Consider the following 12736-nt stretch of genomic DNA (forward strand, 5'->3'; position numbering starts at 1 on the left):
TTTTGAAGAATCCTTTGATTATGCAATCATGAGCCCGGACAAATCTCAACTCTCACAAGATATGGGCCATGGGCCTCATTGGATATGTCCGAGAATGTATAGAACATGGGCTGATAATATCATAAGTCTAGTAAGACAAGAATCATGAGCTTGAACAGAATATGTGGTTATGGGCTTTCCTTATTGGCCCAATTTGTTTTAACCCTTTCTCCACAGGTATAAATTATGGACAGTGTAGAGCATAAGGTTACTGAGGAGATGAATGTGGGGCTAAAAAAGCCTTACACTGCTGATGAAGTTGCTGCTACTTTACAACAAATGCATCCAACAAAGGCACTTGGACCGAATGGTATGTCACCGATTTCTACCAAACGTTTTGGCATGTGATTGGCAACTCAGTGACCTTAGAATTTAAATTCAGGTGAGTTGCCTAAGGATCTCAATCATACCATGATTAGTTTGATTCCTAGAAAGAGATGTTGTGCAGTGGTTGCTGATTATCATCCTATTTGTCTTTGTAATGTGATTTATAAGTTGGTGACTAAAGTGATTGCAAATAGACTTAAAAGGGTGTGATAGGAGTGTCTCTTTTTCAGTCTTGGTCAATGGTGTACCTCATGGACCAATTGTTCCTAGTAGAGGCATAAGGTAAAGGGATCCATTATCCCCTTACCTTTTCCTTCTATGTACAGAGGGTTTAATTGGACTTTTGAGATCTAGACCATACTGTTAAAGGGTTGCGAGTATGTAGAGGGGTTCCTATGGTTAATCATCTTCTTTTTGCGGATGATAGCATAATTTTCTATAAAGCTGATGTTACAACTACCAAAAATATTCAAGCTATATTGGATAAATATGAATTAGCTTCTGGTCAAAAAATCAAAAAGGAAAAAACAACCATGGTCTTTTCAAAAAATGTGAATGAGGACAAGACAGTCAAAGGAAATTGTTGAGTTTGTGGGGTGTTAGATTGTTTTAGCAATATGAAAAATATCTAGGGTTGCCTAACCTTGTAGGTAGATCAAAATCAAGGGCATTTGTTGAAATAAAAAAATAGAGTATGCTCCAAGTTATAGAGTTGGAAAGAGAAGCTTCTTTCACAAGTTGGGAGAGATGTGCTTATAAAACCTGTAGCTTTATCCATACCCACTTATGCTATGAGTTGCTTTAAATTCCAGTGGGCTTCTGTAAGGATTTGGAGAGAATGATGGCTAGATTCTGGTGGGGGCAAAAGAATTACGAGAAAAAGTTGCATTGGATGAGCTGGAGTCGATTATGTCATTCTAAGTATAGAGAAGGTATGGGATTTAAGGACTTGCATTTCTTTAATATGGTTTTATTGGTTAAGCAAGGATGGAGGATTTTACAAAATGATAGGTCCTTATTATAAAGAATTTTTAAAGCAATGTACTTTCCAAAATGGACCTTTTTCAGTCTAAGATAGGGTCAAATCCTTCTTATGTATGGAGAGGGATATGAGAGGCTAAAAAATGGTTGTTGGCAGGTTGTAGATGGAGAGTAGGAACAGGGGAAAATATAAAGATATGGAGGAATGTGTGGATTCTAGGATATAACACTCTAGAGCAGGAATTGGAAGGAAGCGATGATTTTTCTATAGAAGAAACAGTGGACATTCTTATTAAGTTAGAGCTCTCTTCAATCCAATAGTTGCCACTGACATCCTCAAAATAAGATTGTCAACTACTCAATATGTGGATAAGTGGATATGGACTAAGGAAAAAAAATGAAAACTTCATTGTTAAAAGTGCATATCGACTGATACAAGACCAAAACAGTAGCAGTAGTGGGGAAAGTTCAACATTATAGAGGATAAGAGAATGTGAAAAATGATTTGGTGGATGCAGGTTCCAAAGAGGATCAGAACTTTTACATGGAGAGCTTGAAAAGATATTTTGACAACACTTGGTAATCTGAGAAAGAAGAAGGTGGAAGTGGAAACTAGTTGTTGTTTTTGCAAGTCTGCTCTGGAAGATGTTCAACATGCTTTGCTGTTTTGTCCTTCTGTGAGTGAGGTTTGGAAGAAGATTGTGCCAATAATGCAACAATTAAACTCTGATATGGATTTTATTGATGTCATTAGATTTGTTATGGCCCGAGGTACTAATGCAGATTTCACATTGTTCATTCTAATAAGCTGGAGTTTGTGGTTTAGGCAAAACAAAATGCAAATAGAAAAGACTTTGATTGAATCAATTCAAGCTATCAACCATGCACTGTCTTTGCAAAAAGTTTTTAATGATGTAAGGAATTCTTCATCTCTGGTGGTTGGAAGAACATGTCGTTGGCAGCCACCTCCAAGTGGTTTTTTCAAGTTCAATGTTGATGGGGTTATATTTGCTGATGTGAGGAAAGCAGGAGTGGGTAGGGTACTTCAAGATGACAAAGGTAGAGTGGTGATGGTTGCAAGCAAGTTGGAAGATGAGGTTGAGGATGTTGCCACCATTGAACTGCTTACTTTATTAAGAGGCTTACAACTATGTATTCCTCTTGGTCTTCAAAAACTTAGTATAGAGAGTGATTGCCTGCTCATGGTTCAAGAATTGCAAGTTGATCAAGACTCTTATTCAGCGAATGGAAATTTGATTAAGGAAGCTGAGAGCTTGATGCAACATTTTCAAGAGATAGATATAAAACATGTTAATCGTATAGGAAATGAGGTAGCACATAGACTAGCTCGTTATGCTTGGAATGTTGTTGATATTCATATGTGGTGGGAGAATGTTCCTACTTTTGTTGATCATGCTATTTGGCATGATCAAAACAGTTTGTATTGCTCTCTTGATTAAATGAAAATTTGGCTATAAAAAAATATATATTATGATGTTCCCAAAGAGAAATTTATACCTTGACAAGTATGAACCATTATTCCCTCTTTGACGAAAGGTAATGATATAATTATAATTTTTTTTTTCAATTATTTTACAATTGGTTTTATATTTAATAGTGGAATTGTGCCACTTCCTTAAAAATAATTTCAATTTTATATAACTATCTTCTATTTAAAATAAATTTCTAAAATAGTTATAAGTTTAGCATCTTCCTTTTACAAATAATTCTTTCTTTAGTATCATTTTGTACAATATGCAACACACGTGAATGTGAGGGTGGGTGAGAAGAGGATGAGCAGGGAATTTGATGAGTGTGAAACAGGGAAAAAATTAAAAAAACAAGTATGGAAAAGGGAGAGATGGGGGTTTTGAAACAAGATCTGTTGTTGGTGGGGTTGCCTATCATTGGCGGAGGTTGCTAGGCAACCCCGCCAACAACAATGAAAACCTTAAACTGGAACTGTCGGGGGCTTGGGAACCCCTGGACAGTTCAAAACCTTATCAATTTGGTAAAGAACAAGAAGCCCTATTTAGTGTTCTTAATGGAAACTAAACTGAAAAATGTTAAAGCTAAATATGTGAGGAAGAAGGTAGGCTTTGAGGGTTGTTTTGTTGTTAGTGTAATTGGAAAAAGTGAGGGTCTTATGATGCTCTGGAAAGAGGAGATGCAGTTTGAGCCTATTAACTACTCAAACCACCACATTAGTGGATGGGTGATAGATAAGCAAGAAAATTGTAAGTGGATAATTTCTGGTTTTTATAGTCAACTCGAGGCTAGTAGGAGACATGAGAGCTGGAATTTATTAGAATCCCTAAAACCACCTGATCATTTATGGTGTGCGTTAGGAGATTTCAATGAAATCCTAGTTCAAAGGGAGAAATATGGGGGAAAGGCTAGGAGTGAAAGTCAGATGGAGAGTTTTAGGAGTGTGCTTAATAGATGTAACCTCTTTGTTATGGGATGGTCATAGTGCAGATTCACTTGGAGCAACAATCACTATGATGAGTCTTTTACGAAAGAGAGATTAGATCGTGTGGTAGCAAATGATAGGTGGCTTCAGTTTTATAGAAATGTTAAGGTGGAGACCTTAGCATCATGTACATCCGATCACAACCCTATTTTGCTCCATGCAGGTAAGGGGCAAAGAAGGGTTATTTAGAGGAAGAGGAATTTCAAGTTTAAACTAAGTTAGTCCCTTGAGGCCAATTGTGAAAAGATTGTGGAAGAGGGATGAAAAAAAAGGTGCCTTTTGTTGACCTGGTGGAGGGGATTCATAGAAGACTGCATTTATGCAGTAGAGCTCTAAGTGACTGGAGCTATAATATTTTTCAGAAAAGGGAGAAGAAAATAAAAGAGAAAAACGAGTTGCTAAGGCAAATGTAGTTAAATGAAGGTGCAAAAAAAGTTGGGGATATAAAAAAACTAAAAGAAGAGATAGGAAGAATTCTAGATCAGGAGGATCTTAGATGAAGGCAAAGAGCTAAAACTTATTGGTATCAAATGGGGGATAGAAACACCAAATTCTTTCATGCATGTGCAAATGAAACAAAGAGGAGGAGCATAATTTTCCAAATTAAAGATAAAAGTGAGTAACTACTGCAAAAAAGTGTGGAAGGAATTGAGAAAGCTTTTAAAGAGTATTTTAAAGGGATTTATTTTACTACAACACCATCGGTGGGGGATATAGAGGCTGTTTTGAGTTGTGTTGAAAGGAGAGTTACTTAACATATGAGAGAGGAGCTAGGGATGGCTTTTACTAGTGAAGATATTGAAGAGGCCCTAGCACAAATGTCTCCCTATAAAACTCCTGGATCCAATGGTTACGGTGATGGTTTCTATCAAAAGCATTGGAAATTAGTGAATGAGGAGGTATGTAGAGCAGCTCTTGATGTTCTTAATAATGGTGGTAGCCCACAAGCAGTGAATCACACACTATTGCTTTAATACCTAAGGTCAAAAATCCTGAGAATGTTCAGGAATTTAGACCTATTAGTTTATGTTCTATTTTCTACAAAATGATATCAAAGGTCATAGTAAATAGACTAAAGAAGATGCTACCATTAATAATATCACAGTCACAAAGTACTTTCATCCCTGGAAGAATAATTTCGAATAATGTAATTGTAGTATGTGAGGTGCTCCATGAAAACTAGGTAGAAAGGTAGGCAAGGGAGTATGGCTCCGAAGCTGGACATGTCGAAGGCATATGATAGGGTGGAGTGAAACCACCTCAAAGCTGTCTTAGGGAAGTTAGGTTTTGATGTGAGGTGGGTGAACCTGATTATGGGATGTGTTAGGTGTGTGAGCTACTCTGTTTTGGTGAACAGATATGCAGTAGACATCATTAAACCAAATCGTGGACTTAGACAAGGGGATTCTCTCTCCCCTTGTTTATTCATTTTATGTGCTGAGGGTTTAAGCTCATTGCTAATTAAAGCTGAAATGGGTAAGCAGATAAGGGGTGTTAAAGTGGCAAGAAGGGGTCCTAGAATCAATCATCTGCTCTTTGCAGATGATTGTATGATTTTCTATAGAAGCATTATTTCTGAATGGAACAGTGTTAAGTCTTTGCTAGATATGTATGAAAATGCTTTAGGGCAGAAACTAAATAGACATAAAACATATGTTTTCTTTAGTTCTAACACAAGCTGTGGAAGCAAGGATTTGATTGGTAAGGATGCAGATGTTGTTGCATATGGCAGCTTTGAAAGATATTTGGGCTTGCCTTCTCTAGTTGGTAAGTCTAAGTATAATACATTCAGAATTATAAAAGAAATGATATGGAAAAAGATAAGCAGTTGGCAGAATATCTTCTTGTCCAAAGCAGGAAAAGAAATTATGATCAAAGCTATTTTACAGGCTGTACCCACTTACACTATGAATGTTTTCAAACTTCCTATAAGACTGTGTCATGAAATTTCAGCTATGTTGGGCAATTTTTGGTGGGGTAAGAATAATGATAGAAAAGGGATCCATTGGAAGAGTTGGGACTGTTTGGCTGGGGCAAAAAACAATGGTGGGTTGGGTTTCAGAAGATTGGAGGACTTCAATATGGCCTTGTTAGGTAAACATGTTTGGAGGTTTTTAAATGACCCCACATCCCTAGTAGCACAGGTGTATAGTAGTAAATACAATAGAAATGATAGTATTTTGGAAGCAAAGGTGGGCAAGGCTCCATCCTTTATATGGAGAAGTGTGTGGGCAGCAAAAGAAGTTATTAAAAAGGGGGTAATATGGCATGTCGGCAATGGAAGAAGTATTAAAATCTGAAAACACATGTGGTTACCTAAACCATCATCTTATTGTGTTCAATCTCAGGTCTCTTCTCTAGGGATTGAGGCAAGGGTCTCAGATTTAATCATTCCAGGATTAAAGGTGTGGAATGAGAAACTGATTAGAGATCACTTTGGAGACGAGGAGGCTGAGATGATATGTAGTATGCCGATTAGCAAGAGAGAAGGGGAGGACAAGATGATCTGGATTCATAGCAACGATGGAAAGTTTAATGTCAAAAGTGCATATCACATGGCAAGGGACATAAGGAGAAGGGAAGAAGGAGAGGGTGTGGGTGGGGTGAAAGAAGCTGCCAGATGGAGAAAATTATGGAATTTAAACATTTCAGGGGCTACAAAACACTTTTTATGGAGGGCATGCACCAATTATCTTTCTACAAAAGCCTTGCTCCTTAAGAAAAAAGTTGGGAAAGATGATATGTGCCCAATTTGTAAGTCTGAAAGTGAAGCAATTTTACATGCTTTATGGCAATGCACAGTTGTGAATGATGTATGGGCTTGTAAGGGGAGTGGTGTATAGAAGTGGAGTGTCATGACAGTGGATTTTATGGATCTATGGGATAGACTTTGTATGAAAATGAACTCTGGCCTATTAGAGGAAGTGGCAGTGATTCTCAAGGGTATTTAGAATAGAAGAAATAAATATGTTTTTGAAAATGTTTTTCTGGTCCTGCACAGGTTTTTGAAGGGCCATTCATTCTTTAGATGGTTTTAGAAATGTATTGAAGAGTAAGGAAGCTAACTCAAGTGGTGGGAGCCCTATGTCTGCCATTAAACAATGGAAGAAACCTAAAGATGGTTGGTTGAAAGCTAATTTTGATGCGGCAATAGATGAGCAAAATTGTGTTGTGGGACTGGGGATTATCATCAGAAACAGTAAAGGGGAGGTCATGGCTGCATATAGTGAACCACAGAGAATGAAAGCCAAAGCAGTGTTAGTTGAAGCCATTGCCCTGAGAAGAACAATTGAAGTCTGTAAAGAGATGGGTTTTAATAAAGTGGTTTTTGAAGGTGATACACTTGTAATGATTAATGCTTTGAAAGAGAATGTGGTTTGCTGGACATGGTATGGGCAAGTTGTGGAAGAAGTGAAGAGTAGCTTGAAAGAGTTGCTGCACTGGAAGATTCAATTTGTTCGAAGAGATGGCAATATGATTGCTCATAAGTTGGCAAAGTTTGCCTTAAATATAGGAAATTTAACATGTTGGATAGAAGAATGTCCAGTTTTTATCTCAAGTTTGGTTGCTTTTGATATGGCTTGTAATGACTGATTAATATGAATGGAATGAGGTTTATTAAAAAACAAAAAAAAAATGACCATACAAAAATGCCTCTTCTTAATAAACTCAGGGAGAGATTACTATTTTGTCCTTCATCCGAACTATCACCCATTTTCAAGTACTGACACTATCAGAATATGGTATTTCAATTTGCACCCAACATGTTCATACACAGTGCAACTTTATTAATGCTAGTAAAATGGCATTAAGGCTGAATGACATTATTCCTAATTCTTAGGGATCATAGATTCCACAATTGGGCGTTGGATCCCCCAACTGCTAGGTATGTTGTTCCTAAAAGTTTACTTATAAAGTAATATTATTATTATTATTATTATTATTGATAAATTTTTTGGCATGGCCATCCATGCTCAAATGCCCAACAATAATTATTAATTTTCCTAAAATGTCCAACAATACGGTTGAATGGTCCATCATGATGATTTGGCCGTTGATACACGCTCAAATGCCCATCTGTGGAATAAATAATAAACAAAGTATATAAAGAGTAAAGTAAGGGAGAGACACAAAGATCTATATGGTTTTGCATAAAAGTTTACGTCCACATATCATTTGAGGGTGTAATCTACTATGTTCGGTGATTTTACAATATGTCATCATGGTTACTCATAACTCTCAATGGAAGAAAATTAGCTAGAGTTCCCAAGAGGTTAAAGACAAGCCTTCGCTATAGAAATCTTGGGGAGAGAGCAAATCATCTCTTGTATAGAGAAGTTTGGAGATTTATAGAGACATTCTCTTTCTATAGAGGTTTCCTTCCTTCTTTAGAGTACCTAAGTCCTACTTGCCTTATATCACTTTTACATTTTTGTATGTTATTCAACCTCGTTTAATTTTATCTCTTCTTATCTTATTTCTTTATTTATTCTTAGTAATGTGTAGGGGTGTAATCGGTCCGGTTTGATCCGATTTTGTACGTTTTTAGAACTAAACCGGTATACACTTGTTTTGAAAATTTAAGAATCGATACCAGACCGATTCACTACCGATATCAAAACTTCCGATTTTTTCGGTTTCAGTCCAGTCCGGTTTTATGAATTATTTATGTTGGTAATAATATAATGTTTACATATACTAAACTATTAGTCTATTTATATTATAGTATAAGTACATTATTTTATAATAATTAACACATACTAGTATAATATTGAATTTAACTATAGTCTATATAAATTCTAGACTTTTTATATGAATATATATATATATATGATCAAATATGTAAAAATGTATTTACAAAAAGAATATATATATTATAATTTATTATGTCAAAAATACATGTATCCTTGATATATATATATGTGTGTGTATCAAAAATAAGATTATATTAATAACTTAATATTAATGTTTATGTTTAAGATTAATATTTAAATTTTATGTTATATCATATGTTATATTAATTTTATGTTATAATATTAATAGATTTGAATAATAAAATTATAATTTTATGTTATATTAATTAGTAATTTAGCATATAATATATAATATAATATAAAAAAATTATAAATATATATACCGATCCTTTGATTTAAACCGATTTTTAAAATATGAAAATCGGTACCGTATTGGTTTATGACCAGTTTTGGTTCTTAAGAATTGATACCACACCCAAACACTTACAAACCGATTTTTTGATTTTTTTTTTTTTTTTTACACACTTAGTAATGTGTTTTTAATCAATAATAATAATAATCAAGAACCCTCTCAATTGGTATTAAATGCAATTATATTTTAAAGATCGATCCTGCATTGCGTTGATCAAGTGGCCAATTAACTTTTTGTATATCATCACAATTAGTTATACAAATGGACGTGATTGATAATTAAGTAATAATTAAGGGTCTTATTTAATTTCAATTGTTTATCGATCGGGTATTGTCTCCAACTGGCCAAATAACTTGGCGTGTCAAAGCTTTAGACGAAAAGGAATTATTAATATTTAAATAAAAGTTGTGGGCCTTATTTATTAATTGATGAAAAGAAGATTTATAATGTTAATATAATTACGTTTCTGACTTCCTTTAAAATTCAACGTATCATCAATACAATGAACTATGAAGTCATTAAAAGAATACTACTTGTCCAATAAGAGAAACAAACACAGATTATATATAATATAAATACCGTCAAGACCAGATGGCTTAATGACATATGATCCAATTCTCTAAATTAAAAAATTTAAGTTCGAAACTTATACAAAAGAATAATATTTTTTTTTTTTGTTAAAATTGTATAAAGTAATTAAAAATTGTATCTAAAAAAATAGAAGACACGAGACTTGCACACTGTATGATAGCATCTAATTTTTTCTTAAATTACCCGCACACTTAATAGAATTATAACCACCGTTTATTACCTTAGGAAATTCTTGGCCGTACAAGGTTTTTGGCCTTGTTGAATAAGAAAATATTTCCAACATGCAACCGATCGATCGAATGAAGTGACATCAACATTTCCAAATGCTAAAAAACGGAAGTTAATGAGGTAGATTAAATGTTTCCTTAAGCTCTGCAAATAAACACCAATAATGCAACAACAAGCATATGGAACAAATGTCAAAAGCAACAGTATTGGATCTTTCAGGTAATCTGTCTTTAATGATTTTAATATGCTCCAAATCAAATCAACCACTTTGAGCTTCTTTTTTTTTTTTTTTTTTTCTTTTACAAAAATCCATTATCACTATGAAAAATAATAAAATGTCTTTTACTTTACACCTTTGTTTAAAGCGAAAATATTTATATAAAAATAGAATACTCGTAGCACTTCTCAATATCATCACGATATATCAATTTATAAGATTATTTTTATGTAATTTTTTTATGATTAGAGTATTTTCTATTATAAAATATTGTTGTGCATCATTTTGTAGAAAAATGAGGTATATATAGATATATATATATATATATATATTATTTTCGTATTGTAAAGCTTAGAGTTCAGACAAAAATTAAAAAGTATGGACGTCATATAAATGATATGCTATCGAATACAAGGTATGTATCTATCTATATCTCTTAAAGCTGCCGACATTCTTAAGAAGAATTGGAAGCACGAGTTGAGGGGTGCAAAGGTAATTAAGTAGAATCGATGACCCAATGTTGGCCATCCAATTTAATTTTGTGGCCGTGAATACGGGCAAATAAATTCACTGCCCTCCTAACTCCTCTGTTATCGGCTGCAGTAAAATAATCGTGCCCGAAAATTACTCCACCGGGTCTTAAAATCCGGTACGCCCGATTAATATCGGACCACGCCGATATGAAATCGTGACCTGCATCCACTTCGATCAAATCGCCATAAACACCCAACTCACAAAGCTTGTCTAGGGCAGACCCGGTCGAGAACGGTACCGGTAAAACCGAGTCGGTCGCGTTCACGGAGAACAGGTTCTGCATGAACTGGTACATCAGCGAAACGTCTCCGTTTATCATTTTGATGTCCTTGAACCGGTCCCGGAACCCGGGCCAGCCCCGGAAATCGTCGAGACAAAGGATCTGGGCGTCGAGACCGAGTTTCCGAGTCAACCCGTGCATGTGTATCGCCGACGCGCCTAGAAATGTGCCCACTTCGATGATGGTCCGGGGCCTGACCTTCTGGATTAAGTGCTCGAAAACGGCGCCATTGGAGCCCCACCCTCGAATTCTCTGGTGGCGGAGAAGCGGCCTAACGTACGTTGGGGGGAAGCCGTCGAAGGGAGAGGTCCCGTTGTAGACTCGGTCAAGAATGGTTTGCCGGACGAGTTCGGAGGGGAGCGGGTCAGCACAGTGAGCCGTGACTAGGAACTGGTCGAGCTGGGAGGGTAAGTTGATGAGTTCATTGATGGAGGGGGTTGGGGAGGAGGGAACAGGGGACCTTGGGGAAGATGAAGAGGAAGGGGAAGATAGGTAACCCAGGATATACGTTAGCAAGAGGAGGATAAAGTACGCCGTGGGTTTGACTAGTCTTAAGGCCACGGTCACGAGTCTTTTATGGTGCTGTTTCTGCTCTTCTTTCATGTTGGATTCTTTCTGTGTGTTTCTACGACAAGTCTTGGTTAGGAAGAGGCCGTAGAAAGGTACCAACTATGGCTTCTACGTACAGAGACTATCTGAACAAACAGGTTGATCAAAATCAATACTACTAGAACTAGCTCGGGGAAGAAGAAGGTCGAGAGATAGAGTGAACATGGGATTGAAATATGGAGTTAATTAGAGAAGAGGTGTGTGGTTGAGTTGGTTGCGTTTTGATTACGAGGATGGGGATGTGAAAACGACTCTGGATTTATTTTGTCATGGGGATTGAAATTTATGCCAAAGTTGCATTCTGATGACAATATGCAGACGTACGCAACGTTGTGCTTTTTACAGATTATTTTTTTACTAATAATTCTAAAATATTATTATTATTATTACGTACAATAATAATTGCGTAGACATAAATTAATAACAATTAAGGAGTGGTTTGAATTCAGAAATAAGTTAAGATGGTTTATAAATAATAAAATAAAAATTAAATTATTTATTATATTAAAATAATATATATATAAAAAAATTAAAAATAAAAATACACAAAATCAATTAGCGGGATTTCCCGCTAGCTACCGCAGTGGCTGTAGAGCCATCCTATAATATTAAATAATGAGTGGGGCTACTCTGCCGCCCCACTCTTACCACTGGGCTTACTGTCCAGTGTTAAATTTTTTTTTTGTTTTTTTCCTTTTTTCTTTTTACATTTTGTTAATACATTTAAATATTTTTTAAAAATAAAAAAATATACTAATACACTTAAAAACACTTTCTTAATCACTAAATAAAAAAAAAAAATTATCAACGGTCAAATAGAGCGGTCAAAACCGGTTGTCATTAATGAAGTACCTCTTTTTTAATGTTCGATACCGATAATTTGAATATGAACACGATGGACGTACGGATGTAATTTGCTGAAAGGTTTGGAGTTAGGTCTGATTAGAAACCGGTACATACATTGTGCGCAAGCAGGAGCAATATTGGAGACTATTTAATTAGGAAAAAGTCACTTTGTCTCTCACTTGACCGTTCTATTTGATTGCTGGTTAAAATTTATTTATTTATTTTATTATTTAATGATTAATGAAGTAATTTTAAGTATATTAATATATTTTTTTTATTTTTTAAAAATTATAAATGTATTAAAAAAATATGAAAAGTGAAAAAAAAAATTATTGGGCGGTACATCCAGCAATAAAAGTGAGACGGCATAATAGCCCTACTCATTTAATAATTTATATTAGAGTTTTGCTACTACTTAGATCGATTTAGTTATATCGTCCACTTT

The 12736-nt window shown here is 35.2% G+C and overlaps 4 protein-coding genes across 4 annotated transcripts; 3 read left to right on the forward strand and 1 right to left on the reverse strand.

Moving 5' to 3' along the window:
• Positions 1 to 225: 225 nt before the first annotated feature.
• On the forward strand, positions 226 to 2807 carry LOC108979122. The gene is made up of 3 exons (XM_018949715.2): positions 226 to 349; positions 1866 to 1926; positions 2174 to 2807. The coding sequence occupies exons 1-3, from the start codon at positions 226 to 228 to the stop codon at positions 2805 to 2807; spliced, it is 819 nt and encodes a 272-aa protein (XP_018805260.2).
• A 1789-nt stretch (positions 2808 to 4596) lies between these two features.
• LOC118348875 lies at positions 4597 to 6848 on the forward strand. The gene is made up of 5 exons (XM_035691411.1): positions 4597 to 4719; positions 5305 to 5587; positions 5774 to 5964; positions 6169 to 6633; positions 6822 to 6848. Exons 1-5 carry the CDS (start codon positions 4597 to 4599, stop codon positions 6846 to 6848), a joined length of 1089 nt encoding a protein of 362 aa, XP_035547304.1.
• A 56-nt stretch (positions 6849 to 6904) lies between these two features.
• On the forward strand, positions 6905 to 7414 carry LOC118348876. The gene has a single exon (XM_035691412.1). The coding sequence runs from the start codon at positions 6905 to 6907 to the stop codon at positions 7412 to 7414; it is 510 nt and encodes a 169-aa protein (XP_035547305.1).
• Positions 7415 to 10379: 2965 nt separating this feature from the next.
• Positions 10380 to 11696, reverse strand: LOC108979127. The gene has a single exon (XM_018949720.2). It carries the CDS (start codon positions 11437 to 11439, stop codon positions 10519 to 10521), a length of 921 nt encoding a protein of 306 aa, XP_018805265.1. The 5' UTR covers positions 11440 to 11696; the 3' UTR covers positions 10380 to 10518.
• Positions 11697 to 12736: the final 1040 nt, after the last annotated feature.

The sequence above is a fragment of the Juglans regia genome, chromosome 7, assembly GCF_001411555.2.
Source record: "Juglans regia cultivar Chandler chromosome 7, Walnut 2.0, whole genome shotgun sequence".
NCBI classification, from domain to species: Eukaryota; Viridiplantae; Streptophyta; class Magnoliopsida; order Fagales; family Juglandaceae; genus Juglans; species Juglans regia.